General features: G+C 32.3%; 3 protein-coding genes across 18 annotated transcripts; 2 read left to right on the forward strand and 1 right to left on the reverse strand.

The window, feature by feature from the left end:
- Positions 1 to 1321: 1321 nt before the first annotated feature.
- LOC113854091 (homeobox-leucine zipper protein HDG2-like) lies at positions 1322 to 8765 on the forward strand. Of its 10 annotated transcripts, none has more exons than XM_027484946.1 (15): positions 1605 to 1663; positions 1963 to 2016; positions 2114 to 2352; positions 2520 to 2567; positions 2900 to 3114; positions 3205 to 3322; positions 3512 to 3700; positions 4411 to 4860; positions 4960 to 5061; positions 5184 to 5384; positions 5676 to 5850; positions 5969 to 6240; positions 6920 to 7015; positions 7130 to 7522; positions 8116 to 8714. In XM_027484946.1, exons 5-14 carry the CDS (start codon positions 2909 to 2911, stop codon positions 7493 to 7495), a joined length of 2175 nt encoding a protein of 724 aa, XP_027340747.1. In that variant the 5' UTR covers positions 1605 to 1663; positions 1963 to 2016; positions 2114 to 2352; positions 2520 to 2567; positions 2900 to 2908; the 3' UTR covers positions 7496 to 7522; positions 8116 to 8714. The 10 variants fall into 10 exon arrangements, with proteins under 10 accessions (XP_027340741.1, XP_027340739.1, XP_027340740.1 ...); XM_027484947.1 differs by lacking the exon at positions 1605 to 1663 and adding an exon at positions 1823 to 1852; XM_027484940.1 differs by lacking the exons at positions 1963 to 2016; positions 2520 to 2567 and adding an exon at positions 1322 to 1510 and having other exon boundaries at positions 1574 to 1663; positions 2114 to 2356; positions 8116 to 8765.
- A 2742-nt stretch (positions 8766 to 11507) lies between these two features.
- LOC113856219 lies at positions 11508 to 13282 on the forward strand. Its single transcript, XM_027487952.1, has 3 exons — positions 11508 to 11677; positions 12074 to 12153; positions 12904 to 13282. The coding sequence occupies exons 1-3, from the start codon at positions 11564 to 11566 to the stop codon at positions 12980 to 12982; spliced, it is 273 nt and encodes a 90-aa protein (XP_027343753.1). The 5' UTR covers positions 11508 to 11563; the 3' UTR covers positions 12983 to 13282.
- A 2943-nt stretch (positions 13283 to 16225) lies between these two features.
- Positions 16226 to 21990, reverse strand: LOC113853759 (glutamate receptor 3.4). 7 transcript variants are annotated; one of them, XM_027484354.1, is made up of 7 exons: positions 21794 to 21983; positions 20897 to 21312; positions 18848 to 20187; positions 18424 to 18701; positions 18008 to 18039; positions 17481 to 17890; positions 16226 to 17051 (listed from the first exon to the last, which is right to left on the reverse strand). In XM_027484354.1, exons 2-7 carry the CDS (start codon positions 21216 to 21218, stop codon positions 16599 to 16601), a joined length of 2835 nt encoding a protein of 944 aa, XP_027340155.1. In that variant the 5' UTR covers positions 21219 to 21312; positions 21794 to 21983; the 3' UTR covers positions 16226 to 16598. The 7 variants fall into 7 exon arrangements, with proteins under 7 accessions (XP_027340155.1, XP_027340157.1, XP_027340156.1 ...); XM_027484356.1 differs by having other exon boundaries at positions 21754 to 21820; XM_027484355.1 differs by having other exon boundaries at positions 20897 to 21358; positions 21754 to 21801.
- Between the last annotated feature and the right edge of the window lie 3360 nt (positions 21991 to 25350).

The raw sequence follows: 25350 nt of genomic DNA on the forward strand, positions 1-25350 counted from the left end.
CGTTAAAATGGATGATGTAATGCAAATAACACATGCATTGACAAATTACTAACTCATGGACCATGGTCCTAGAGGAAATAAAATGAAGACCACATGAAGGTGTGAAAATTACAAGCCCACCATTGATAAGTTACTTATTTCCTCAGTACTCGTTTTGCAACACTGTTGATTCACAGGTTTTCAGTATGAGGATATTTGACACCATCGTCCTTGATATACAGTTCATGTATTGCAACCGATGATTGCCCCTCACGAAAGAAAGAGAGGAAAGGATACTACTATAAAGGGCCATTTATCTCGCAATACACTTGGAATGATAACGTGCAAGACAATAATGATGATGAGCATGTTATGTAATTACAAATTTAACATGGTCGAAAGCCCTATGTATGTATTAGACTTGTATCAAAAGATAAATCCTTGACACACGTTTCTGTGGATATTATGAAAAATGCAATAACGTGGCTTCAGAATGTAGAAAGGGAATGAAGAATGGCCAAGGCAATAAGGCTACGAAAATTATACGATTCAATTTGTTATAATAACATATACAAATGTGCCTATTTTCAACCCCCAAAAACTAATAATTACGCGCGTACTAGTAGCATTTTACCATTAATTGTATCTTTTGTATGTCCAACTTTTCAATGTAGCATAGAAATAGGCTAACAAATTCAACAAATTTCCTTGGATGGGTTTTCAAAGTCAAGACTAATTATTTAGGGGATGCCTGATTCAAGTAATAAATACTCAATTCTTTTTAAGAACATTTAATTTTGAATATTTTATGTATAGAAAAAATTTATTAAAATTTTTTAATACTATTATATTGTAAACATTCATAATTCAAATAAGGTTATTTTTTTATAAAAATATTTATGGCCTAGAGAAAATAAAAAAAGTCAAGACTAGCTAATTAAATCTCTTTGTTCACACGTCAATAGACTTATTCATGAAATAAAAATGCTTACAATATTCCGAAAATGAATGTTTCATCATCCATTCATAAATATCATGTATGCTTACATTATAACGTAGATGTGTGATGTTTTTGAGAAAATAAAACTTCCCGGTGATAAGAATAAATAGTTACAGTACATGTGATGGTGGTAGAGTAAGTGAATAAGTAAATTCAGTATGGTATGGAAGCAATAGATAGGAGTTTGGTAGCCGTCATTCGTTGCACTATCAACTCTCCCAAGGGCAAAAAATTACACAAAAGAAAAATGTCTCTCTCTTTCTCTTTCTCACTCTCTCTCTCTCACTAGCAATTACACCTCTTTCGCCTACCATTAAATGCAATTGCACCATCTCAATACGCACAGCAATAACTCATCGCTGCCACATTTTTCTCCATCCGTTCCTCTTTCTCCTCCTTTTCTTTTCTCCTTCAATTCCTTTGTCCTTTCTCCTTCTCCGTCCTCTTCTTTCTACTCCCTCCATGTTAACTAAGCTTTTTTTCCTTGGGTTAGACCATCATAACACACATCAAGCTTTTGCTGTACACCATGTAAGCAACTTTATTTCCGTAACTGATTGAAAGCCTTCTTTTTTCATTTGCATCTTTGAAAAGGGTACTTTTTTTGGCAACAAGTTTAGCCCCAAAGCAGATCTAAATATTTATCTCCTTCTAGCTATCATCTCCAGCAACTACCACCCACTGGTGAGTGGAAAAGTCTTGGCACAAGTTGATTCCATACATGATGTATCATTCGCACAGCCTTAAGATCATTGATTTTTTGCAAAACGAAAAATACCATTTGACAATTTTTTTAAAATTCTCACTCTTTTCTTGGTGCATATAGCTAGGGTTGCTAGAATGTTAAAGGAACGGTAGGTTTTCCATATACATGTACGGAAAAACAAGCAGCTTAATTAGTTGGATTCCTCAAGGACTTCAAGGACCTTGTTTTTTTTTTCTTTTCATTTTCACTTTCTGATTCTGCTAGTGCTGCTTTGCAGCATCAGAAATTGGCCAACTCTTTATTCTTTGCATTTTGATATGCCATATACACGGTGCATTTTAATTAGTCCACTTTTTTCTTTTATTACTACATGCGAGGTCACGTTTTTGTGCCTGAGTTTTCATGTTGCATATGTTTTCTTTTTGAAGTGACGGACGCATTAGCCTTATTGCAACACCGACAGAATTATTCTAAGAACTCGATCTCAGGAAATCCACTCAACCCTGGATACAATAGAGGAAGAAAGAGAGGAATTGAATTTGAATCCACCATATCTACACTGAAATATGCCAGCTGGTATTATGATTCCAGCAAGAAACATGCCTTCGATGATTGGAAGAAACGGAAACGTTGGTGGCTTTGGATTATCTTCTGGGCTCTCTCTTGGCCAGGTCAGTGACGAAGCTTGGGTTCATCTCTCTTTCTTTTTCTTCTTCTTCATCTATCGAATTTCCCCCATTTTTGTCATAATTCTGGTTCTGATTCTGATGCTAATTTGATTGATGTGTTCGGTTTGCTGTATTTGACTTTATCTTTAAAAAAGGCCTTGTTTTTTCACGAGTCAAAACTGGTCTCAGTGTGAAGAGAACCCAACTCTATCTTGTACCCTTCTCGTTATTCGAAAACCGCGTTATTCCTTTAGTTTCTCACTGTTTGAAGCTACTTAAAAACTTTCCTCAAAAACATCAACCTAGTCAAAATCCCCGTGTTTTCTGCAAGTCTTATGTCAAATAATTAAAATTATCTAATCAATTACTACCCTTATTTATCTACGTATATAACACAATATATATATATATATATATAAACACAAAAAAGTTGTTGATGTTTTTGTTGGGGCTTTTGCGTGTACTGTACTATATACCTCGTATTGTTTTTGTTAGATTGAAAACCATAAGCCTTCGGAATCTTAAAGATCTGTAGATATGTTCCAGCCAAATTTGATGGAAGCTGGTCAGCTCCACCCACTGGATATGCCTCAGAACACTTCAGAGAGCGATGTCCCAAGAATTCGTGAAGATGACTTTGACACTGCCACTAAGTCCGGTAGTGAAAACCAAGAAGGTGCCTCCGGAGAAGACCAAGACCCTCGTCCCAAGAAGAAGCGCTACCATCGCCACACACAGCACCAGATCCAGGAAATGGAAGCGTACGCTACTCTTAATATAAACCCCTTTATTTATTTTTTTAAGGAATTAGAATTTAGTGTTTTTTTTTTTTCACAATAATTTTTTTCCAGTTTCTTTAAGGAGTGTCCGCATCCTGATGACAAGCAAAGGAAGGAGCTGAGTCGAGAGTTAGGATTAGAGCCATTGCAGGTCAAGTTTTGGTTCCAGAATAAACGCACTCAGATGAAGGTATAAGTGATTTCGATTTTTTAAAATTATTTTATTTCGCATTTGTCTTTCTTTTCTATCATCTCTTCCTAGTAGAAAATATGTGTAGGAGTAGAATTTCTCTCTCTCTCTCTCTCTCTCTCTTTTGTTTTTGAAAAATGAAAACATTGGAAGGAACCCTTTTATGCATGTCTTGTTTTGTAATTACAGACCCAACATGAGCGCCATGAGAACACACAGCTTAGAAGTGAAAATGAGAAGCTTCGAGCAGATAACATGAGGTTCAGAGAAGCTCTCAGCAATGCCTCGTGTCCTAATTGTGGTGGACCTACCGCTATAGGAGAAATGTCATTTGATGAGCATCACTTAAGGCTCGAAAATGCCCGTCTAAGAGAAGAGGTACAACAATTTTGGAATTGCTCATGGTTGATATGTTGGTGAAAAGGGTTTATATTGTGATTACGGTTGCAGTTACAGTGACAAAAAATCTTTATATTACGTGAACATGCGACTAATGTGGCAGTCATTACAGTCGCGGTGCAATTGCAGGGCTTCTGAAAATCTAGGAGTTGGGGCAGCAATTTTAGACCAGACAATGAGACAAAGGACTATTTGTTTAGAAAAAATATTTTATTTTAAAAATTAATTATAAAAATCTTGTTAACTGATACTTTAAAGTAGCTGGTTTAGTAATTAATAAATAACTTAATGTTGAGAGCGCATTAAAAATTACAAATAAAATAAAATAAAATATTATTATGCTTTTTAATAAAAAACTTTAATTTCTTAACTGGTGTCTTAGTTAACTTCGCCTTAAAAATAAGATTCTATTTTATTGTTTTTTACAAAAATATTTAAAAATAAAAGTAAAATACAAACAAGTTTATGAATTTGCAAATATTTATTAGAACAAAAAAGACATTTTATTAATTTCTCTTTTTTACTAATTTTTCACAAATAATTTTTTATTATGTCATCATTTTTATCTTGTATTTTTTTTATAATTTTCTTATTATGACAAATGTTGCTAAAATAAAGAATAACATTGCTCTTTCTTAGAAGTCCAAGATGATTATTCTTTAACTCATGTATTGGTCATTTATCTTCAGATTGATAGGATTTCTGCAATTGCTGCCAAGTATGTGGGAAAGCCTGTGGTAAGCTATCCACTTCTTTCCCCTTCATCTGTTCCTCCGCGTCCACTAGAACTTGGCATTGGTGGTTTTGGAGGCCAACCAGGCATTGGTGGAGGAGATATATATGGTGGTGCTGGAGATCTTCTTAGACCAGTCAGTGGACCCACCGAAGCTGATAAACCAATCATAATAGAACTCGCTGTTGCAGCTATGGAGGAACTCATTGGAATGGCACAAATGGGTGAGCCTCTTTGGTTGACTACCCTTGATGGCACCACCACTTTGCTCAACGAGGAAGAGTACATTAGGTCCTTTCCTCGAGGGATTGGCCCAAAACCTGCGGGTTTTAAGTGTGAAGCTTCACGAGAAACTGCTGTTGTTATCATGAACCATATTAACCTTGTTGAGATTCTCATGGATGTGGTATATAGGCTTCTTACTTTCTCATTTCACGTTAATAATTAAATATTTTGATTTCTAGTGTTTGATGTTAATGTGTACGTATTCTGCTGTGCTTTTAAGAACCAATGGTCCACAGTGTTTTCTGGAATCGTCTCAAGAGCAATGACTCTGGAAGTGCTTTCAACTGGGGTGGCGGGGAACTACAATGGTGCATTGCAAGTGGTAAGTATGTTTTATACAAATATATCCATTAATTTTCTTATGTAAGGAATAGTGCAGCTTTGTACTGTACAACTTGTTAACAATGCAATAAATAAATAAATACAATTCAATTTATTATGCAGATGACTGCTGAATTACAAGTACCTTCACCTCTTGTGCCAACTCGAGAGAGCTATTTCGTGAGATATTGTAAGCAACACGGAGAGGGGACTTGGGCAGTAGTGGACGTTTCCTTGGATAATTTGCGCCCTAGTCCTTCTGCGAGATGCAGAAGAAGGCCTTCTGGTTGCTTAATTCAGGAAATGCCTAATGGCTACTCTAAGGTTAGAATGTATATCATCATGGGGAATGATATTATCTATCTTCTTCGCTCTCCTTCCCAATGAAAAAATAACACACAAACAATAAAATTTCTCCTTTTTTATAAGTGCTTAGTTGCTAAAATTCTTTTACTAACTTCTTATTTTTAAAACGGAGAAAGAAAGGAGATTGATGATTTCGATCCTCATCACGGATCATATCGTATCCTTGAAGAATTGATGTGCCTAGTAGTTGAATTTGGCATTTGTTTTTATTCTCATTGGAGTTTAACTTGAAGCTAATCTTTGCCCTAGGTCATATGGGTTGAAAATGTAGAAGTGGATGACAGAGGTGTTCATAATCTATACAAACAGCTTGTTAGCTCTGGACATGCATTTGGTGCAAAACGTTGGATCGCAACCTTAGATCGACAATGTGAAAGGCTAGCCAGTGCCATGGCAACGAACGTTCCCACCGTAGATGTTGGCGGTATCCATGACCATTCATACTCATTAATTGATTTTCTTTTTACGGGGCCAAAATTTTAATTTTTCTTAAATAAATAGAATAATGTTGTAACTTGTAACATTCTAATGTATGCACATAGTGATAACAAACCAAGATGGGAGAAAGAGTATGTTAAAACTGGCTGAAAGAATGGTTATAAGCTTTTGCGCTGGAGTGAGTGCTTCAACTGCTCACACATGGACAACACTTTCTGGAACTGGGGCTGATGATGTAAGGGTTATGACCCGTAAGAGTGTAGATGACCCAGGAAGGCCTCCTGGTATTGTTCTCAGTGCTGCAACTTCATTTTGGCTTCCAGTGTCACCCAAAAGAGTTTTTGAATTCCTCCGCGATGAGAACTCCAGAAGTGAGGTAATGTTTATATTCAAACATGCAACAATTATGCCACCAATGATTACCTTCTTATCTAATGTTTTAGGCTGCATTATTGTGTGTTCATAGTTTAATAGACACTCTTCGTTTAGTAAATTTGCTTATTTGGGTGTCTATTGTATGTATCAATATTCATATGAAGTAGTCATAGTTTTTAGTACATCATACGTCAAATTTCTACACTAAGTTGTCTCATATCAATTACTTTGAATTGTGTACATCCTTTTCAAATATCCAAAGACGGTGCCATGATGAAGGCCATCAAACTTCGTTCTATTTTATTTTGTCATTCGACTTTTCACAAATTAATTTTCACGGATGATCGTATGTAATCCTAGATAGAGTTATTTTATATTTCTTTTGGTTATTTACATCATTGCTGCTCTCTAAATCGACCTTAATTTTTATAATAACGAAAAAAATAAGAAAGATGTAGTAAATAGAAGGTTTATATTCTCACCACAAAAAAACTGAAACACATAATATTATTGGTACATTTTCTGGAAAAAAAAAGTAATAAAAAGTGAACAAATGGGCTATATATCAAATTCTTAAATTAAAAAACAGAGTGTTTGTAGATTAACATATCTCCTCATCTCTCATATTGATTAAAATTTCTATTTTGAGTCATTAAACTTTTCCAACCCCTTGGAAACAGTGGGATATTCTTTCTAACGGCGGAGTTGTCCAAGAAATGGCACATATTGCCAATGGGCGAGATACGGGAAATTGTGTCTCTCTACTTCGGGTGAATGTAAGTTGATTTTCAGTCAAACCCATTTACTATTCATCAATTTCATCAAAACCACCTCTCTCATTTCCAGTCAAAGTAACTGAAATTTGACTGACATGTATTGCAATGGTGCAGAGTGCCAATTCAAGCCAAAGCAACATGTTGATATTACAAGAGAGTTGCACCGACACAACGGGCTCATTTGTTATATATGCTCCTGTGGATATTGTGGCAATGAACGTGGTTCTCAATGGAGGGGACCCAGATTATGTAGCTCTTCTTCCTTCAGGGTTTGCTATACTCCCAGATGGGACCACTACGCATGGAGGGGGAATTGGTGACACTGGACATGGTGGATCTCTCTTGACTGTTGCATTTCAAATATTAGTTGACTCAGTTCCAACCGCTAAGCTTTCTCTTGGATCTGTTGCTACTGTTAACAATCTCATTGCCTGCACTGTTGAGAGAATTAAGGCTTCTTTGTCTGGTGAAGTTGCTTGAGTTTCAAGATTGATGGAATATTGTGCGGTAAGAACATCAGATATTATCATTAAAACTCCTATCTGAGCATTACAAATTTTCCCTTTTATTTTGTTTTTTTCACTTTACACCTAAGATTCCAAATTGTGGTCCGGAATTACAATTGTGCTCGTAATATTAAGTCTTAAAAGTCATATTAGCGATGCTTGTTTGTAATTCTTTATAAAATTCTAAATGTGACTGAGGCTGCAATATAAAACCTTATGCCTGCTTCATTATTTATACTGTTTAGTTCGTTTATAAGAGAGTTGGTCTTTTGATGTTGGAAATTTGGGAGTGAGATATAGCATGGTCATGAACTGAATATGTGATTATTATGTACTAATCACTATACATGGCAGTTTTCTGATGTACTTAGGATCTATTTTAAAGAGTTTAGAAATTATGTATAAAAATAATTTATAACTTCTGTAAGTTATTTTCAATTTATTTTAATAATAAATAGCTTATGTCACACATCACTAATTTGACTTTACATTCAAATTGCTTCTCTCTCTCTTTTTTCTTTCTATTTCTATTTTGCACCTGATTCTCTAACTCTTGATTTTAATGGTGTCTTTACTTGGCTCACAATGATGCAGTTTGGGAGAAGGATAAAGGGGTGCATTGCATTTTGGAGAAAAGGTGTTGGGAACTTCGGCTTTATAAAAAGGATGGGGAGAAGTCAAGAGCGCACCTTGCATGATCCCTTTTCAGCATTCCAAAACAGTGCTGAGAGGATTAAGGTTCGGGATTTGACTTCCTGGATATAGTAAATGCTAAGAGCTTAAATCAAGACCTTACTTCTCTTCACCTTCTAAGACTACATATTTATATTTAGCATTAGCCTTTTGGATGATAATTAGGCTGTAGCTTAGACGTAACTTCTTATGTTCCTTCTTCTATTGTTATTTGTGTTTTAGATTCTTTTTTTTTTATGGATCAAATTTGTGTTTTAGATAAAACACTGGCATTAGCTAGTAATGGCCAGGAAGCTTGCAACACTGGCCCAAAGTGGTTAAATTCTCCCTACACCTACCCTTTTTAAGGTTTTGAAATGAATGTTGCTAAATTCCAATTTCCCATGTCTTATTCAGTAACTCATATCTCACGGTTTGTGATTTTGTTATTCGTTTTATGACGTAAAGATATCTACCATTTGAACTATACAATGAGAAGTTCTTATGGACCGTGGTAGCACTATTAATATTGGGCACAAGTTTGAAAATTGATTAGAATACTTCTATTCACTCTAGACTGCTTTTTGCTAGCTTATGCGTGGAATTGGATAGGCGATGGAAACTAATATTCATTACTGTTTTACGTCAGGAATTCTAGATTAAATATGAAGGACTTCATTTCATTTGCTTGAACTTATATAACAAAATCATAAAAGTACAATTGGAGACTTACAAAAGGTCTGTGATAAGAAAAATACAAAGAAGTTTGAAGTGTTTGAAAAAGAGTAAGAAAATCAGCACTGCAGAGAGTTTAGGCTTCCTTGTTAACAGACTTCTTGATGAGTTCATCTTCGTCTAATTAGGAACTTATGGTATCTTATGTTTCGAATTTAACTTAGTTATGTAATTCCTTCAACTATGAAAACTAAAAACACAACCGAAATTGTACTCCAATATATTTTTGAAGTAACTTAAGTACGGGGGAAAAGATATATATCTCATGGGCTAACACAAAAAGGACATTTTTGGGAAATAGATAATTTATTTTAAAAAATTGTCAAGTATTAAAATAAATTTTTAAATATAATGTTTATTACATAAAAAAAAAATTGTTAGTAAAAATTATAAAAGTTTATACCAATAAATAATGCAATATATTAATAGTGTATAATAGCATTATATACTAAAAAATTTATTTATTACTATTATATATCGTATTATTAATACAATAGTTTATCAATTTATGTAATAATGATATTTTTAGGACATTAATCAACAGGACCTTAAAATTAAATAAGTTTTCTTGTCTAAGATTTTATATACCATGAGAGTACCTAACGATTTTGACAACTGTAATGAATGAGAAGACTTGAATGATGTGTTGATTGTCTGGTCTCTCAACCAAACTTATTGTAGAAGTACGCAGTACACTTTCATGGTAGCCATAGAAGTACAAAAAAGTCATGAGTTATTTAAATAGGTCAACACTTATGGTTTTTACAGGTAGAAAAATGATAGGATAGGCTTAAAATTAAAAGTCAATTTTATAACTGAGATTTGCAGATTTATTCACCATGAGCCTGTTAGATAATGGGCTGAGATTTTTTTGTTCGAATGTTATTAAAGATGTTTATAATTTAGTTAGTGAAAAATTAGTTTTTTTTATATAAAAATTAGTTTATTTTAACTTAACTTTTGGTTATTTAATTGGCGACAACCTCATGTTACACGTAGTACACTACGTGTTTTTGGGAGCTGGTTTGACAAATGAGTTTAACAAATGGACAAGAGGTTGGCTTAGTTCACTATTTTTTTACATTCTTAATTTTTTGAGATAATATTTTATATTATTTTTATATTAATGGTTATGATTATTTTTTCAAAATTATAAGTTATTAACGTTTTTTTAACTAAATTATTAACTATATTATCTATTGATATAAAATTTACTGTGACAATTATTTTATGTGTAGAGAGGTACTAAACCTTCTCAATTATAAAAAAGTATTGTAAATTTTACTTAATTTTTTTATAATTAAAAGATTTATATATTATATAACACTAAAAATTACAAGTCAAGCTTAAACTTTAAGTACTTAGTTTTGCTCCTTTATTTACATCCTAAGTGTAAATACAAAACATAATTTATTAGTATAAATTTCTAAAACTTTATTTTGTTTTTTAAGACAAAAATTATATTAACAAAGAGTATTCTAACACTTGATAGTTTTTATGTATTAATAAATGACAATTTTTTTTTTCATAGTATATTCATAGGTGCAAAAATAATGGCAACAGATGTGATTTGATGTACATTTATGTAGCGGAAAAATTTTGGACAATAATTTATACATAATAAATGCGAAATCCTTGATTTTGGTCAAAATTAATTACTATTTTCATATAATTTTAGTTATTTTCCACTAATTTATGTGTTATCTAAGCTCAATTTGTCATTTTATTTCTAGGGAAATAAGAGCTTAATCAACAATTAAGAGAATCCACATTAGTATTGCATTCGATGCCACTATTTTGTTTTTCTAATTAGTGAGTTGTGTGGGTAAAGTTTTTAAAAAGCTCATGTTATGTGGCGATGATCAAAGATACAAAACCTCTCATAACCAATAAATGAAAATAGAAAACATCGTTTTTTCAAGTCAGAATAGAAAACCTCTTGCCTTCTATTTGAGCCAATAGTTTGGACCTTCGTTTGCTTGTTCCTGAATAACTTGCAACTATACTGATTAAGAGATACAATGCTGCTTGTAAGATATACAACACTGTTTAAAAGATACAAGATGAATAGTTTACATAAGATGATATTTTTATTATATTTATTTTATAGAAATATATTCATATCAATTTGAAAAAAAAAATTATATTAATATATAAGTGATAGAATAAATTAATATTTGCATTACCTATAAACATACTAATTTCTATAAAGTAAGAATAATAATTTATATAACAAGTAAATAAAAATTTTATATGAAAAATGATTAATTTATAATTTATAGAGATAAATATTTATATTATTTTAAAATAATTCATTTCACATATTATAAACTAAATTTACAATTATATTCATAATTTTTATTGTTATATTTGTTTTAAAATGATATATTTATATTAAAACTGTTAGTGCAATGTACAAATAAATATACTATTTTTTTCTGGTGAAAATAAATATACTAGTAAATAATACATTTAAGTGGAATATGGAAAAGTGGGCTTTCTTGGGAGGTGACGGCAGGTCCGGCCCAAGTAAAGTTATTCAGCATGAGTTGAGTTTAACTGAGGAGTGAAATTTTGTGGAATCGATCAAAGAGGAGAGTGTGAGAGAGGTGAGTGGTGAAGGAGGAAGAAGAAGATGAGTGAGCCAAGGCCGGTTCCGAGGAGAGAGAGTCCATGGGGAATTACCGGAGATAATCACCCTGAACCCAAAGCTCACCGCTGCAACGACCGTCTTGAGGATGTTATTCAGGTAGGTTTCTCCATTCTCAATTTCGATTTCAAACCCCTCTTATTCAATTTCAGAATACCCCCATTGTTTTTTTGTTTAAATTTTCAATTTTTTCAACTGGGTCGTTAGTTTTGATCACTGATCGTTAGTTTTAGTTCGTGTTTATGCTTTATGTTAATTTTCCACTGAAATGTGACGCAATTGAAATTGTTGTGTAACTTGAATCTTACTTGGGAATTTCTTTTTTAACGAGTCACTTCATCGAATTTAGTTTTGTTTTATGGCAATTTCTCTTTGAGATGATTGTGAAGGGGAGGCATCTCATTGTTCATAGTGGTAGTGGCAATTTCATATGCGTTTATTTGGAGTAAACTTTCTGTTGTTATCACTAAGTGTTGAAGGTGGTACATTTTGTAGGCTTGCTTTGAGGGAAACCCATTCAAGACAGTTCCAGGTCCTTTCAAGCTCTTCTGGCAGTGCATGCGTTCAAAGCCTGGGTGAGATTATCATCTACCATGCAATTCTATCTATATCTACCCTTGGGATTTAGGAATATCATGTTTTTTTTTGTGAATTGATTTAGCATTGAACTTCAAAATAGCTATTGATGTGGAGATAACCTCGGAACCACCAATATGACATGGGACTTGGATATAGTACAATATGGATACGGGGACATGGCAATTGTTAAGAATTATAGGACATGAGATGGTTCTAATACAATGTAGAAAATTAGTATAGAATTAACATAAACTACTAATCTTAAATTGAAAGACAAACTTGATGTTTTAAAAGTGAGCATGAATCATTATAGACATAATAGAATGTTATAATTTATCCCATTATTGTGATATTCTCATCGGAAATGTATGAAATTTTAAAAAATAAAATAAAAAGAAATTAAACTACATATACGAATGTTTAAGGTGTTCATAAAGCATCTGATATAAATACGTGAGATAGGTATGACTTAGACATGGCTACTATTCTGAAGTGTCTATACTTCTTTGTTGATAGCGTATAAATGTCTGTACTTTACAATATTAACAAATAAAACATTAGAAGTTCTTGAAATCTGGAGAGGCTTTAATATAGCAGAGGGTCACTGCCTTTACAAGGATGAAGTTTGGCTATTATTTTTTTGCCTGTATTTGCACACCCTGTCTTCGCTTTCCCATCCAAGTTTTACAGTTACTGCTTGGTTTATGTTTCGTTGTCTTATGACATTTATGTCGTGGCTGTTGCAGAGAGGAACCAACAGAGCCATTTACATATCTGGATTTGGATCCTCCAAAGAGAGAGCCAAAACCAGAGAAACTTGAGTAGTGCCACTTTTGTTTGCAAACGCCTTAACTGATTTGGCATTGTAGCGTCCTTCAGTGGTTTCAGCTTTTCTCTCGGTGTGGATGGTTATGCGAAGAAAATACGTAACTAAATTGTTTTTTGTTGCTTATTTCCCAATGTAAAACAGACGTCTCATGCCTCTTTGTTCTGCTCTTCAATGTTACTTGCTCAATAAATAAAGCATGGCTAGGTGTGTTCTTGTAGAACTTACATGATAAGTTGTTAGATGTTATAACACCCTTATATGTGTATGATAAATTTGTTTATTTCTCATATTTTGTGAACCAAATAAGGTATCTGTTCCCTCGGTTAAAATCTCCCCGCTTTTGACAGTTTCTAATGAATCATGATTTAAAAATCTTCAGTACGAAATGCATATGATCTGTTTCTCTATTCATTCTAAACTAACTCCTCTCGAATGCCCTTAGATTGAGGTTGACCGTGCACTTGAACAGAAATGCACTTCAGCATTTAATTTACACATTAAAAGTCTATAGTTGGCTCTCCTGTAGCTAGATTCCTTTCTTCCCACTATCCATCCCGGTCGAAGTGTTTCTTGCTGTGATGAATTTGAAGGACCTTATTTTAGTTGATGTTGTAGGTAGCACTCGAAAACAACAATGTTGCATGGAGGGCCTTGGCGTATGCTCTTGCCTGCTCAATGTGGTACGTCACAAGCATCATCATCACCTTGATGAATATAAAATTTGGGCCAAATTACATTTATATTTAACAAAATTTCATCATTTTTTTTGTACCATTAACCTTTTTTATTCATATAACTTTATAAGAAATTAGGGGACCTCTGTTATTAATAAGGGTGTATGATGTTATGGTAATATATAAAAATATATTAAATTTGAAGAAATGTGAGTAATTTGTCCTAAAATTTTATTACCATGTAAAGCATGCATTTTTCAATGTGCATTGCTGGTAAACAAATGGTCATGAGAAATAGGGTTGACTCGTCTTCCTTAGGTTCAATGGTCATTAAACATGATCATAGCATTTTTTGAAGCGTTTTAAAGTGGTAGAAGACTGGAAGGCGATGGCATGATCAATTGATTACTTAACAATTCACATTCACAAATCAGCGCAATTACACAGTTATCACCCCTTCTTTTTGGTTTAAACTTGGCTTTTAAAGGAGATAATTTAAGGCAACTAACAAATTGGTGCAGGTTCATGAACATAGAAATTGTCCTATCGACATTGATTTTTATATCCCTATCGTACATATATATGAAAATATTAAGACTTTTCGGGTTTCTATAATAAATTATATGAAATATTTGTTTAGGTCTAGAGGTTTACCTAGTCGGTATCGAAAGATGGTCCATTGCAAAACAATGGAAAGCTAAATGAAATAATCAAATTTGGTCCTATTTTTAACACTTACATTGCTGTCTGCACACTGCATCAATGAAATTCTTACCCAGCACCAACATTCGTACAACTAAGTTTAGGCAGATATTGGTGCCCAAAAAAGTATTGATTAAAATTGATATCAACTAAACCTATAAGGTTTCTTAACAAACGAGTCTATTATCAGTTTACAAGTCACTTTTTTTATATATAAAATACTCTTTTTTATTTGTTAATTAAATTTTATTATTAATATTTAAATAGAAGATCTTAAATAAGAAGTGATAATAAACATGTGAGAATGATAATAAACATTTCTTTCATAACACTGTAAACATAACTTTATGTGAAGTTTGATGACTATATATGTTAACAATCTACTTACACAATTTTCATATTTTTCACACTTTCTAAGACTATTCTGATTTAAATTATTCCCATAATTTAAGTTGAAGAATCATTTTTAAGTTGCCTAGTTATTCATATTTTTTGGGTCCAAACCTTGTTATTCACGTTGTTAGTTAGTTAATGAAGATCGTTCAGTTATTTTAACTACATGAAATTATATTTTAAATTGGTCAAAATTATGATACCGGTTTGATTTTGCTTTCACATCTAGCTGCTACTTTAGGTTGGGGTCGGGGAAGTTATAGACACACCTCGGAAGTGATTTTAATTCCACATCTTAAACAAATGCTGATTAGAGAAAGGTCAGGAGAATTCTAAGCTCGAGCTAAGTGATTAGGAACTTAGACAAGATATTATTATTATTATTTAATGTGGTTATAAACAAATATTTGACGAAATATTCAAATAAAAACGATAACAATCACTTAAAAGTAATAATAGACACATTAGTAAATAAAATAAATTATAGAATTCAACGACAAATGATGACACAGGAGATAGCCAATAAAAAAGGAAAATATCGGAACCTCTTTTCTATGAAGTTTGCAGTTGAAAAATAAGACAAGATTACGCATCCTTTGAACACGCATGTTCCCACGGAAAACATGTGGAATTGCCACAATGATTTGATGCATCATTTTCAGATTTATAATAAGAAACGATAAGCCCCATACGGTGAAATTATTTAATTGAGTTATGCTGTCTTGCAGAATTTTATAATCATTATAAAAACTTTTGCAGGTTTGTGAATCTAAGAATTTTATAATTAGCTTTAATTTCTTTCAATAAAAAAATCATCTTAATTTTTTTTTAAAAGGAACTAATTGGTGGCAGATCTATCTATGACAATTATAAGAGTAATTGCATTCACGAAGGAAACCCTTAGCCTAGATAATGTGAATGTGGTTGGTGGGATACACAGATTCCCCTGAAAAAATACTTGTCATATCAGATCATTGAACTTGAATATGTTGCACACATCCATGCTTGAATAATGTTAATGAAATTCATTATATAAAAGGGACCACAATAGGATTGGTAACTTAAGCATATAATATAAGATGGTAATTTTAGTGAGGATATTTTCTCTAAGAAACCCTTATATAAATAATAGTTTTGTTACGTCATAAGTGCTAGACGTGTGTTTATATCCGATCCTGTGAAAATATAGTAGCTATATTTTTTAAGACTATATCAATAGAAGTTGAGATACCATAATAAATAATGTTCATTTTTTAAGATTCAAAATATTTATTTTACATTAATTTTAAATTAATATTATTTATTATATTATATTCGCATCATACTCTATAATTTATAATTCTTGTATCCGTATTGTATCTTTTCCTTATCTCACATCTTACTAAGTTCTCTCTTCCTTCTTCTTCGCTCTAACTCTTAATTCTCTTACTAAAAAAACAAGAAGAAGCGCATGTCAAGCATAAGAAGCTGAATGAAAACATTTTTTTTCCTTAGTATCAAGGTACAATTGTCAAAATCTAGTGTATATTGGTCTGAATTGTAGACCAATGTGCTTTTTTCGGTATGCTGTGTTAATAATAATCTAACAGCCACAGTTCCCTATGCAAGAAGGGATAAATTTAAATATTTCAACGTTGACAAATTAATGTCAATACTGTTGTTATTATAGTATAGCCTAAATAAGGGAACTAAAACAATACACTAAAAAATATACATGGTTACTTAGGAAAAAATATCATCTCCAATGATGACAGAATGATCCAATATAAAAGCGAAAGACACGTCTATTTTATAAGAGTTAAAAAATATGTGTCTTTCCTTTTCTTATTGGATTATCTTGTCATTAGGTGGATGAACTAGATTGTCCATCTGAGGCTGAGCTCATGCTACGTCTCCTTTTCTTACTCTTCTGTTTGAGTATCTCTTTGATTTCTTTCTCTTTCTTATCCACAAAAACAATCAAGTCCTTGAAGCTAGTTGTAGCTCTGAAAGCCCTTCTTGGCCTTACTTGTTGAATTTCTTCGTCAGTTTCCACAGTTTCTGGGCTGAATTTGTTATATTGACACAACACTCTAACGAAAAATGCAATTAAAGCAAGGATACATGCAATGCCACATATAAGAAAGAGACCCCAGAAGCTACTCAGAGATAGTTTATTTGAGTCAACATTATCTTCTGCCGTACAATCATGTTTTAAAAGCCATTTGTCATGAATCTTTTGCAGATCACCATTCTCAGATAGTTGAAGAATGGCAGTTGACATGTCAACAGCAAGGGGAGAGTCCCTTTGGAATGCCTGTCATCAGAGTATCAAATATGAGAACAATATATTATGTGTAATATATAAACATAACAAGCATAGTCATAGTTATTACTACTATCATTATATATATATATATATATATGAACTTAGCACAAACCTTCTAAATTAAAAGACAACTATGATATTGTGCCTATTGGTGTTATTCTCCAATCAAAATTCCACCTTGGTTATTACTACTATCATTTTTGTAACTAAAATGGGTGACAATTACCAAAATGAAATATCAATTTTTATTAGAGAATTAACATCAACAATGCCTTATTGTATTTAAGTTTTATCCTTTAAAAAATATATTATAAGAAAGATATCCTAGAAACATCAAAAAACAAAATCATCAGAGAGTTTTATTTTCATTTATTTTCCAGGGATCTAAACCATAGGCATGCAAATAAAGATACTTACGAATCCCCAACCACTTTTGGTGAACTCCTGCCCAACGGTTCTAAACTTACAATCAGTACTTGACATTAGGATCTCAATATAAGGAAGCTCATCAACAACAGCCACAACCCCTCCTTCTTTTGGTCCACGCTGAAGTGCATCAATATATGCATCCATATTTTTCAATGTAACTATTCTAGATGGTTGTATATTGAGTTCCTCTGTCAAGTACTTCCTTGCAAATGACCCGTCTTGAATTCCAATTGGTTGAGTGCCTGAGATCAAGCTGTCAATTCCTTCAATTTGTGATGACAATTGCTGCACTGTGAGGATGGATGTTAAGCTAGCTGTGTAGCTTGAATTGATAATTAACACCACAAAAAGCCATATGATTAGCACCAATCTCCCAAGACCACTCACAGTGTTCTCTCCTGTGCCAAGTCAAAGCAGCAGAGTTAGTCACAAATTTTTACTATATGTCACACAAAATAAGGACTGTCACAAGCCAAAATTTAAATTATGTGAATGAGAATCTGCGGGGCACGTACTGTGTGAGAAAAACATTGTTGAGAAACTAAACCTGCAAAAGAGGAACACTTATCTAAGTAAAATGTGTCACATAATATTAAAGCAAACCATGCATAAAATTTAAAGATTTAGGCCCGCTATGCTGGGGTTTGGAAGGTCAGCTAGAGACTCGTTTAATCTAAGATTCTTGAAGAGGTAAAACAGAAAGGAAAGTAAAGAAAAGAAAAAGAAATAAGTGCAAAGATATGAAATCATATGTTAACCTCAATTCTAACTAAAAATTAAAATATCAATACAATATGCTATGATAAATAATGTTTGCAACTTGAGATGTCAAACACCTTGGCATTAACCAGGTTCATAACAAAAGGAGCCCCTTGTCATATTCCAAAAGATTTAGATAAAAAGGCTTTCAAAATTATCAAAACATACTAACCAAAAGACTGTCATGAGTTGTTTCTTCGGTTTACCACGAAACTCCGGGTTGTGCCGGTGCTCAAGAATCCATACAACTGTTCCCACAAAAATAAAAAAGGCACCAGTAACACACCACATTTGAGTAGTGAATGGCTTGAGGAAAGACCAAGGACTTGATTTGATCTCCTTGACAGGAACAACAACAACCAACCCTGATTCCATGAAAGGTTGAGTAAAATCCAAAACCCTTGTCCTGTTTGGGACAATTGTAATATCCCCTACTGCTGCATCATAGTTCTGAAGAAGTGAAAGACCAAGTTAACATAACTATTAGAATTTGAAGAGACCTCATCCACCCAAAATTATATTCACAATCCAGATACTACATTCAAAAACTATCCATACTATAGCTAATTAGGCTGAAAATTATATTTAGAACTTACATTTAGTGCAACCTGATTTGCAAGGTCATCATAGCTGGGATTTCTCACACCATTTCCAAATAATATATATTGTCGCGGCACAGGATAAGGTAACAAGTTTATGGCAGCTTCAAAGACATCAATGCAATATCCCTTTACTCCAGGGGGGTCCTTGTCTTTAGAAACAAATTCCTTGTAGCCTACCCGGTTAGGCACTGCTATTCTCAGTGGCTTTCCATTGTTGGGAAATACCCACCCTTTTGGTTTAACTGCAGTTTCACCAGGCCATATAACACCATACAGTTGTTGATTGCTTGTTGAAGTGTTTGGTGGTTTCTTATATAAAATTTCTGGAACCACAACTGAGAGACCAGAGTAATTAGACCAATAACCAATTCTCCTTGATCCAGATCCACCAATATTCAAGATATCATATGCTGGACGAAGTCTATTCCTTTCTGTATCAAACTGAACTTCACCAGTCAAACCAGTAAAGTTAACCCTCAAAATTTTCTGGAGAAACGAAGGCCCATCATCAAAAATCCGAAGTGATGACAAATGCAACATGCTTCCATTTGTGTCACGCAACAAAGGATCAAAAGAGAAAGATATTTTTCTACCTTCTTTGAGGAAAGCATCAAGAGCATGAGCTACTAACCAAATGGAGTCATATGCATACAATGCATAAGAATTGAAGCTTGGAGTTTCCTTGTCTTTAAGGTTCTTCAACCTAGAGAGAAAACTCTTCTTTTCATTAGTATCAGGAGTGTGATGGCGTAAAGCCAAAACCCCTTGTAAGAGATTCATTGTGTTAGGATCAACTGGCTCCAATGAATCCAACACTGAAGCAAGCCAATCTGTTGCAATCCACACATAGCCACTGGTCATCATTCCTAGCTTCTTAGCAAGAGAAAAAATTGACAAACCAGTGTCAGGATTAACATGCAGAACATAGACCCTTGATTCCATTAAGTTCACTCCATTTAACAAGTCACTGATGTCTTTCTTGGGGGATCCAGGAGCGAATGCAGCCTTGTAAGAGATCCTAGCACGTTTCTTTGCTAAAGCATCTCCCAGTACTGAAATTCCATTCCTTCCATTATCATCATCTACAAAAATGGCTATCACCTCCCTCCATCTATAGTAATCAACCAAGTCTGCTATTGCATACATTTGATAATAGTCACTTTGGGTGCTGCGGACAAAATATGGGTACTGTAGAGATGATAGTGATGGGTCTGTTGCTCCAAATGAAACAAGAGGTACATGGAGTTCACTCACAACATGAGAGATAACATGGGCTATTCCGGAGGACTGTGGACCAACAGCAGCAACCACTTCATTCTCCATCAACTGCAAAGCTACATGATCAAGAAAAATCAATAAAGTTTGTTCACTTCTTTTTCACTCACACATGTAGAAAGGGGACAATAAAAGGACATGTAAACGTAGTCCATACAAATTCCTCTCCAAATTCTGTTCTGTCCCATTAACATCTATGCAATTGGAATACTAAGATGTTAATGAATGGGAGTTTATTCAAAATTCTGATGATCCACAAAGATGTTAACACAAATGATGTTAATATATAGCTTGCTTTTTTGGAACCTGGAGTAGTTTTACAAAAACAAAGTAATAAGCACCAGACATTTCAAATGAAATGAAATATCAGAATATGAATTTGCAAGACTGAAAAGAAAGCAAAGTGATTCTGCAATAACTGAACATACTCTTGAAATGAAAGTTTTACGAAAAAAACATGGCAATTCATAAAGTTAAAAACAGGAAGATTGCAAGTTGCCTGAATTCAGAAGGAAAACTTACTAATCCTTAATCTTGAAGAAAGAATCTTCTATTGAAGCACAAAGAAAATGACAAAATAAATTAATCTAAACAGGCACCGAGTTATAAAAGAGAAATGGACAAAAGCAAGAAGACTAAGAAAGTACTTGATAAACAAAGAAGCAAACATAAAATTCTAAAATAAATATATTCCTTCAATACAAGACCTCAAATTAAACAAAGATACAGCATCTTTGTAGCTACAGAAATTGAAGTTTTGGCAAATACCGTCCATTGTTCCAACAAACCCACTGCAATTCGTGTCTTGTAGGATAATTTCCAGTTTAATGCCAGGGAGAATGCTCGAATTAGCATTGATATCATTGATGGCAGCAAAAACTGCAGGTTTAGCCGATCTTCCAATTATAGAATTAACAGTAAACAGAACTCCAATTCTCAAAACAGTTGGCCTAGAAGAAGTAGTAGAGTTTGTGGACGTAGTTCCTGTTCTTCCCATCACCTGTGTGGGAATCCACAAGCACAAAACTAAGAGTAACAAAGCCCTGCCCACAACCATTCTTCCATACCTTGTGACCCAAAACTCCTCCATTTGTGAGAAAAACTCTGAAAGCTGTGATTTGCACCTCAGGTTCTTCAGTTTAAAGCAGCATCAAAACTCAGCACCTGTTAAGTGCCAGCCATTTCTGTAGCAGCACAAAGACCAACAAGAGAAGGCAAGAATCATCATAGCTGGAAGGAGCCAAACAAACACAAGGATATTTTGGTCTTAAAATGAACTCAATCCTATTCATGTAGAAACCAGTAAAGCCCCAGAAGACTAGATTCAACCACCCAACAGGAACAAGCCATATGGTAACAGCAATTTGGATTATAAAATTCAGATACTCACTTACCCAGATGGACAAAATATTCTATGAGCGTATCCACACTTTCTGTTTTATTTAATGTGTGGTTATAAAGGTATATAGTCATAAATTGTTTAATAAGCCAATCAAGGTCAGAAAATCCTTTGTGAAAACAACTACTTAGAACCAAATAAACAACTTACTGTGTTAGTGTTGAGACCCACATGCCAAATATATTGTCAACATTTAGAAAGAAACAATATAATATGCAATAGATACCTAGTGAACGAGATAGGGAGAGCAGAGTATCTGCGATTACCTCAAGTCCAAACTTAGAGGGATAATTAACAAAGGCTGCAAAGTTCTGAACTCTTTTTTATATACATGCTTGTGGTTGAGAAGCATGTGATTGAAGAATGTCACTATCCACTTTCACTGGCCAAAAGAAGCAAGTTAATTTGTTTCAAGCTGAAAGCAAAGAATCATCCATTCACTCCCCCTTCAAGACTAAAGCATCAAGCATTGTCTTCTCTCCACGTTAATTTCGTCAAATATGTTACAAAATCTCTGTCTTCTCGTGTGACAGTTTCATGTTATCAGGATAGCTGTTTCGTGAGTCACATTTTTTTCAGTGAGAAAATAAAAAGCATGACGTGATTCTTGATTGAGAAATTCTATTTATATATAATTTTTTAAAAAAATTGTATAATTAAAAGAAGGATAAAAAACAATAAACCAAAAAAAATTACAATATTTAAAGAAGAGAAAAGAAAGAAATAATGAATGAGAAAAGTGATGGGATGAAAAATAATAAATTATAAAAATTATTGTATGTATATCATGGCTGTTTGTATAGTTTGTTTAACTCTTTTATAACAACTAAAATTTTTTGTCATTGTACTAAAATAATCGAGATGATTAAAAAATATATATTATAGAATTATTATATAAATAATATAACTCACATTGATTCTGATGGTGACAGCATAGCTAGAACGATATGTAAACATCCATTATATGTAATGGTAATAATTTTTGGTACCGCAAAGTGGGATTGTGGGACAAGTGGCGCATATTGTCCAAAGATACCAAACACAGAAGAATATGACAACTTGACTATAGCCATGGAAGCCCTTTGCGTTTGCAGAGAAAAACAAATCAGGGTGAATATTTAAATCAGTTCTTTGGAGATACTTTAGTTCTTGAAAAAAAAAATTATCTTAGTTTTTTAAAATTATCAATATGAGATATGTTAAATTTTATGTATTGGATAAAGGATTTAAATATTTTATGCTTATAATTTTGTGGGATTATTTATGGTGGTTTTTTTTTTAAAAAAAATCAAGTTGAGTGAAAATTTTCAGGGTTAAATATAGTATGTATTAAAAAAAAATAGTATGTCAATATTTATTTAATTGTAAATGGTATATAAACTTAAAATAGATGATAATATAGAAAGAAGAAAAATGTTCATTACACTTACTTTTATATTATTTTAATAAATTTTATTTTTAATTGAAACAATTTAAAAATTACTATCATATAAATTATATTTGTAAAATTTTAATTTACTTAAAAAATTTAATAATTTATTCACACACATTAATATTAACCTAATATACACTTACAATGTTTGAAAATAATAACTATTTAATTATATTTTTATAAGTATCAAATTTAGAATAAAATTTAACATCGATAATAAAAATAATATATGATTATAAATTAACAGTTAGATAGATAAAAATTATATTTTTATAAAATTATTAACAATAGAAAAATTAGTGTAACTTACACCAATATAAATTAATCCCTCTCCATATGAAAAATGTTAACAATTAAAATGTAAAACCTTTTGAGGCAAAATATACATTCAACTCACATATATAAATTTGAAATATAAGTTAAAGAATTATCTATTGATGCCCTTTTAACTTTGATTTGTATGTTGTATCAATAATTTTTACTACCATGTGTTTTTCATTTCTTGACTTTTCAACTTTTAAGCACGTGACCAACTTTTTCCTTCTTTTTCGCCCTATTGTTTATTGTCTTCTATTGTTTCCTTTTTTTTAGTTGTTTGGATTACCTTAATGAATGAATGCACTTTAATTTTTACGGCCATCATTAATTACTCAAATTAATAGGCATTAGTTGTTTAATCCTCTATTTCAGGTTTTATCTTCACAACTTTTTGCTAAATCTTTCCTTTTTCTTTCGTAAATCATCTTTCGTTATCTTCTGCGTTTTGTAAGTTCTCGTTATTTCATAATATCATTCTTTAGCGTGATAATTAACTTATAAAAATGTCATATTTTAATTTCCACACACAATTATTATTATTTATTTTAGTTTCTGCATAAAAAATATATATTAATTTCACTATAATTTTACTAAATAGTGAATATCAATTTTAAATTTATATAAAAATTAAAATAATAATTTAATCCTTATGCGTGTGAATATGGGTGGGACATGGGTTTCAGGAAAAGCTAATCTATAACAGATATAAAATGTTACAGCATATATTCTATTGATAATGTATAACATATGATTATACTAAAAAAATATTGTTTGAGGCTTTTATATTTGGCCATAAAAGAACCTTTGAAGGGCTATAAAGGAAAACTGCAAGTAAACAAATTCAAACATAACACATCATAAAAAAGCAATACTACAAATGGTGGCCCGTGAAATTACCATAAGAATAGTCTATACTTATCCCTAATATTTTTTGTTTGAATTGACATTAGTATATCAATTTGAAAATTTTATGATTTTCAAATTTGCTTGAAGGAACTTGTTAATCAAAGTTCTTAAAGCAACTTTAACGTTGTTCCTATTGAAGAAATAAACACATATGGAACTAAAATTTTTTAAAAAATATTTTTCTTAATTAAAAACGTTGCGAGCAAGCGTCCTTAAAATAATCAATAGTGAATTAACAAACTATATTTTAAAAAGAAAAATATGAAAAGAATCAATGTGTTCTCTTGTTTGTGGTTACTCTGTTATCTTCACTCATTTTGGCTAAATATTCCCATTTAGCCAAAGCTGGTTCTAGTGGATGATTATGAAACTCTTAATGCGTGTCCGCTAAACTTCTGCTGATTTAACATGTGTTGGATACTTACTCATTTTTTATATTTAAATATTTTTAATGTTTAATTAGAAAGCATCATGGTTTAAAATATTAATATTATGGGTCAAACATAAATATCCTTCTCTAACCATTAGAATGTCTTAAACTTTCATTTTGGTTGAACTTTAAATCTGTCTTGCTTTGTAAGAAATGTCTAATATTTAATTATTAAGGAATTGATTCCCGCATTGATTTTAATGGTTGTATGGCTGTTTGAAGAATTAATTGTATATTTAATTAGCTTCTTTTTTATGTTCAAAAGCATTTTAAGCAAAATCTTTTCTAAGAAGCTTTAAAAGAATAATTATTTCTTCGAAAGTAATTATCGTAAAAAATGCACTAATGACAGTCATTCCGACCAATAGGCTTCTAAATTTGGGCATCTTTCTTTCTTTTTTTTTCTTTTCCTTTTTCAATTTCTTCGAAGATATTTAACACTAATGTGCTTGCTTTTTTAATTAAAGTTGATTTGTACATTTGCTTAGGAGAAAAGAAGTGGATGGCTCACAAACAAATGGACTTGATAAATAAAATCCTAACATGGATCAATTTTCATTATTTTGAGTGGGCACATTCCAATTCCAATTCAATTATTGATACACACATTTGAGTGGCGACGGAATAACCATTACATGGCGTTTTTTTTTCAACTTTAAGAATAGTCAAAGATATGTTACTTTTTCTTTCTTTCTTTTTTTTCTCCTAACAAATGTAAGAATGAGTTATGTGGAATA

This window comes from Abrus precatorius, unplaced genomic scaffold (genome assembly GCF_003935025.1).
Source record: "Abrus precatorius isolate BTA unplaced genomic scaffold, Abrus_2018 Scaffold11, whole genome shotgun sequence".
In the NCBI taxonomy this organism is placed as follows: domain Eukaryota; kingdom Viridiplantae; phylum Streptophyta; class Magnoliopsida; order Fabales; family Fabaceae; genus Abrus; species Abrus precatorius.

Bases quoted from the DNA above. Each gene is read 5' to 3' on its own strand.
- LOC113853759 (XM_027484354.1), bottom strand. From the start codon at position 21,218: ATGGAGGAGTTTTGGGTCACAAGGTATGGAAGAATGGTTGTGGGCAGG. The intron at 20,188-20,896 runs GTATTTGCCAAA...TTGATCATGTAG, and splicing joins GTTTGTTGGAACAATGGACG to CTTTGCAGTTGATGGAGAAT. The intron at 18,702-18,847 runs GTAAGTTCTAAA...TCACTTCTTCAG, and splicing joins CAAATCAGGTTGCACTAAAT to AACTATGATGCAGCAGTAGG.
- LOC113856219 (XM_027487952.1), top strand. From the start codon at position 11,564: ATGAGTGAGCCAAGGCCGGTTCCGAGGAGAGAGAGTCCATGGGGAATT. The intron at 11,678-12,073 runs GTAGGTTTCTCC...TACATTTTGTAG, and splicing joins GTCTTGAGGATGTTATTCAG to GCTTGCTTTGAGGGAAACCC. The intron at 12,154-12,903 runs GTGAGATTATCA...TGGCTGTTGCAG, and splicing joins TGCATGCGTTCAAAGCCTGG to AGAGGAACCAACAGAGCCAT.
- LOC113854091 (XM_027484941.1), top strand. From the start codon at position 2,252: ATGCCAGCTGGTATTATGATTCCAGCAAGAAACATGCCTTCGATGATT. The intron at 2,361-2,888 runs GTGACGAAGCTT...AAAGATCTGTAG, and splicing joins GCTCTCTCTTGGCCAGGTCA to ATATGTTCCAGCCAAATTTG. The intron at 5,062-5,183 runs GTAAGTATGTTT...TTTATTATGCAG, and splicing joins ACAATGGTGCATTGCAAGTG to ATGACTGCTGAATTACAAGT.